The sequence below is a fragment of the Cryptomeria japonica genome, chromosome 3 (assembly GCF_030272615.1).
Source record: "Cryptomeria japonica chromosome 3, Sugi_1.0, whole genome shotgun sequence".
Classification (NCBI taxonomy): Eukaryota; Viridiplantae; Streptophyta; class Pinopsida; order Cupressales; family Cupressaceae; genus Cryptomeria; species Cryptomeria japonica.
The window spans coordinates 248,039,873-248,042,757 of NC_081407.1; the positions used below are offsets into that span (position 1 = coordinate 248,039,873).

Sequence of the window (2,885 nt, forward strand, 5' to 3'; positions counted from 1 at the left end):
AGTCTACAAATTCTAAGTAATGAAAGTAGAGATGAATAACTATTGATATATGTGAAATTTATTAATGAATTTATATTAATAATAATTTTTATTATTTCTTTAAAATTAGTAATGAGAAGATTAAGTGAGAACAATAATTGAAACATGCACAGTAAACGATAAATTAAAAAAATCAAAGTAAACATTTACTCGGTAAACTGAAAATATTAGAATAATTGCTGCTTTGGAACGAGGGCAAGAACATTGAATTGTTCGAAAAGGAATAGTCTACCTATGGACGTCCCGAAAAAAGCCAGAGCACGTAATATTCACATTGTTTGACGAACAATACCCCCTCTTTTTTTCTATCTTTCTCTATAAGTAAAAGCTGATCTTCTAACATATTATCCTACATTTCTGTGTACACTTGAAGTGGCATATTTCCTGAAGGATTCCTCTGCCATGGGATTTCCTGTGAATTGCCGTAATATCACTATACCCAGAGTTCTGCTCTACTTGGCATCGGCCATGTTGTATATAAAGACTGGATTTTGTTGCTTTCTTTCTGCTCTTGGCCTCAGCGAACCCCCAGAGGATGAGATCTATTTGTGGCAAGAACTACAACAAATTCCCTCTGACATTTCTGCATCTTCTTCAGGTGAGATGATTAAAAATAGATTGCCTGTCATTACATTTAGAAATGTTGCAGACAAGTTGGTTAAGATTTCTGAGGATTTTGTGTGCGCGATATGCTTGAGATCTTTTGAAGAAGATGACGAAATCCGAGAACTTTACAATTGCTGCCACATATTTCATAGAAATTGTTTGGATAAATGGATTGATGTTAATGAGGATACCTGCCCTTTCTGCAGATGTCCTCTGCTTCCACCGATTGAACGTGTTTATAAATGATGTGAGAATGCATAGACATCTGCATATTTGTTTTTATAAAGCAGATTATAACATTTTGAATAAGTATGTATCTAAATCACTCACGTTATGGGATCTAATCTATTAAATTCATCCATCTGTGAGTCGAATTTGACTCAAATCAAATGAATACTTTCCAAAATAATGATTAGAATGTTTTGTTTTGTGCATTTTACGATTTCATTTACTTCTTCTATAGATTAAAACAAAATGTCGATTCTCAATTGTAAAACTGGAATTAATGAGTATTGGTTGATTGGACCAGTCATTTTATGCTATTTGCTATCATATTGGTAAAAAGTTCTATAATATCAAGTGTGCAATAAAGTATTGTTGTATACATTTGAACAGAACTTGGCTTAAACAACATACTCTTAAGGTTTTATTTGTTTAGGTGGTTCATTTTAACTTAGAAAGTCAGACTTATAGGTAGGTTGTAGATTAGAGAAGTTAGTATAATTTCATATGAGCCTCCTAAGCAAGTCAAATTTTAAAGTGTGATATTGAAGTCCATTTAAATTCATCCATGAATCTGATCTAACCCAAAATGTTCTTGCAGATGAACGCTTTTCAAAATTATGGTTAGATTGTTATATTCTTGTGCATTTTTACAATTTTATTTACTCTTCCATGGATTGAAACACAATGTTGATTCTCAATTGTAAAACTACAATCAAAGAGTGTTGGTTGATTGGATCAATCATTTTATGCTATTTGATATCATGTTGGTTGATTGGATCAGTCATTTTATGCTATTTTGCAAAGAAGAAAGATAACAAACTACGCCCTTAAAAAAAAGTTCTTCTATAATATCAAGTGTGCAATAAAGTATTGTTGTATACATTTAAATAGTTTGGCTTAAACAACATGCTCTAAGCTTTTATTCGTTTAGGTGGTTCATTTGAACTTAGAGAGTCGGACTTATAGGTGGTTCATTTGAACTTAGAGAGTCGGACTTATAGGTGGGTCATAATGGAAAAGTTAGTGTAATTTCAAATGAGCCACCTAAACAAGTCAAATCTTAAAGTATGATATTTAAGTCCATTAAATAATAAATGCATATTTCTGAAAAAATTACTGTCTTTTTATTAAAAGAGATCATTTTGGTGTCTAACAAAGATCCAAAGTGGCAACTCATGCAATGGGTATGATAGGTTATCAATAAGTACACATATGCTTCAAACAAAGTTTGGAATCTTACTTATTTGGTCTTATTTTTTGTTACAAAGTTAATAATTAGTCTTGGTGATTCCAAGGTATGGTTCACTAATTTTCATGGGTTTGGAGGTTGTATTTTTACTACACGAACCTCCTTTACTAGTTGAAGGGCCTATATATTGAATACAGCCTTGGGAGGCAATCATTTATGTAAAATGGAAGATACTTGTGTGAATCTCCAGATACTCATAAAAGTTAGAGGTCAAATCTAGACCTCAACACAAACCTTTTGGTACAGCTAACTAGAAATATTTTTTGGGATGATAGTAAATAAATTGTTGTAGTAGTTACATAAATTATTAGATAGGCCAAAACCCAATAAGGAACAAGGAGACTTGCAAGCTCTACCTAGACAAGAATATTTAGTGATACTTGCTCATAGACTCTTAACATTTTGGGTCCAACAAAAAAGATAACACTAGAAGAGTAATCCTCATTAATTAATGGTTGGACTAACTGGGAAGTATTAAATAATAACAAGAAAAGGTTGATCTTAGTGAGCTTATGAATCCTGTTGAGCTTAATCCATAAGACTTTTAAGAATATTTGATCTAAATCTAAATACACCATTAGATTATAGTTTTTATAATATTTATTATGCCGTAGGCATTTCCTATCTGAAGTTGAGCAGCTGACTTTGAGCATTGATGGTGTAGATTGTTTGAGAGGGGATGCGAGATGATTAAACCTATCCCAATCGTTGAATTTCCACTATTTTTTATTCGTCGGTTTGTTGGTTTTTTGCATTCATTCTTACT

General features: G+C 32.0%; 1 protein-coding gene across 1 annotated transcript; it reads left to right on the plus strand.

Annotated features, from left to right (window-relative positions):
* The first annotated feature begins 441 nt into the window (after nt 1–441).
* LOC131874070 (brassinosteroid-responsive RING protein 1-like) lies at nt 442–891 on the plus strand. Its single transcript, XM_059217294.1, has one exon. The coding sequence runs from the start codon at nt 442–444 to the stop codon at nt 889–891; it is 450 nt and encodes a 149-aa protein (XP_059073277.1).
* The last annotated feature ends 1,994 nt before the right edge of the window (nt 892–2,885 follow it).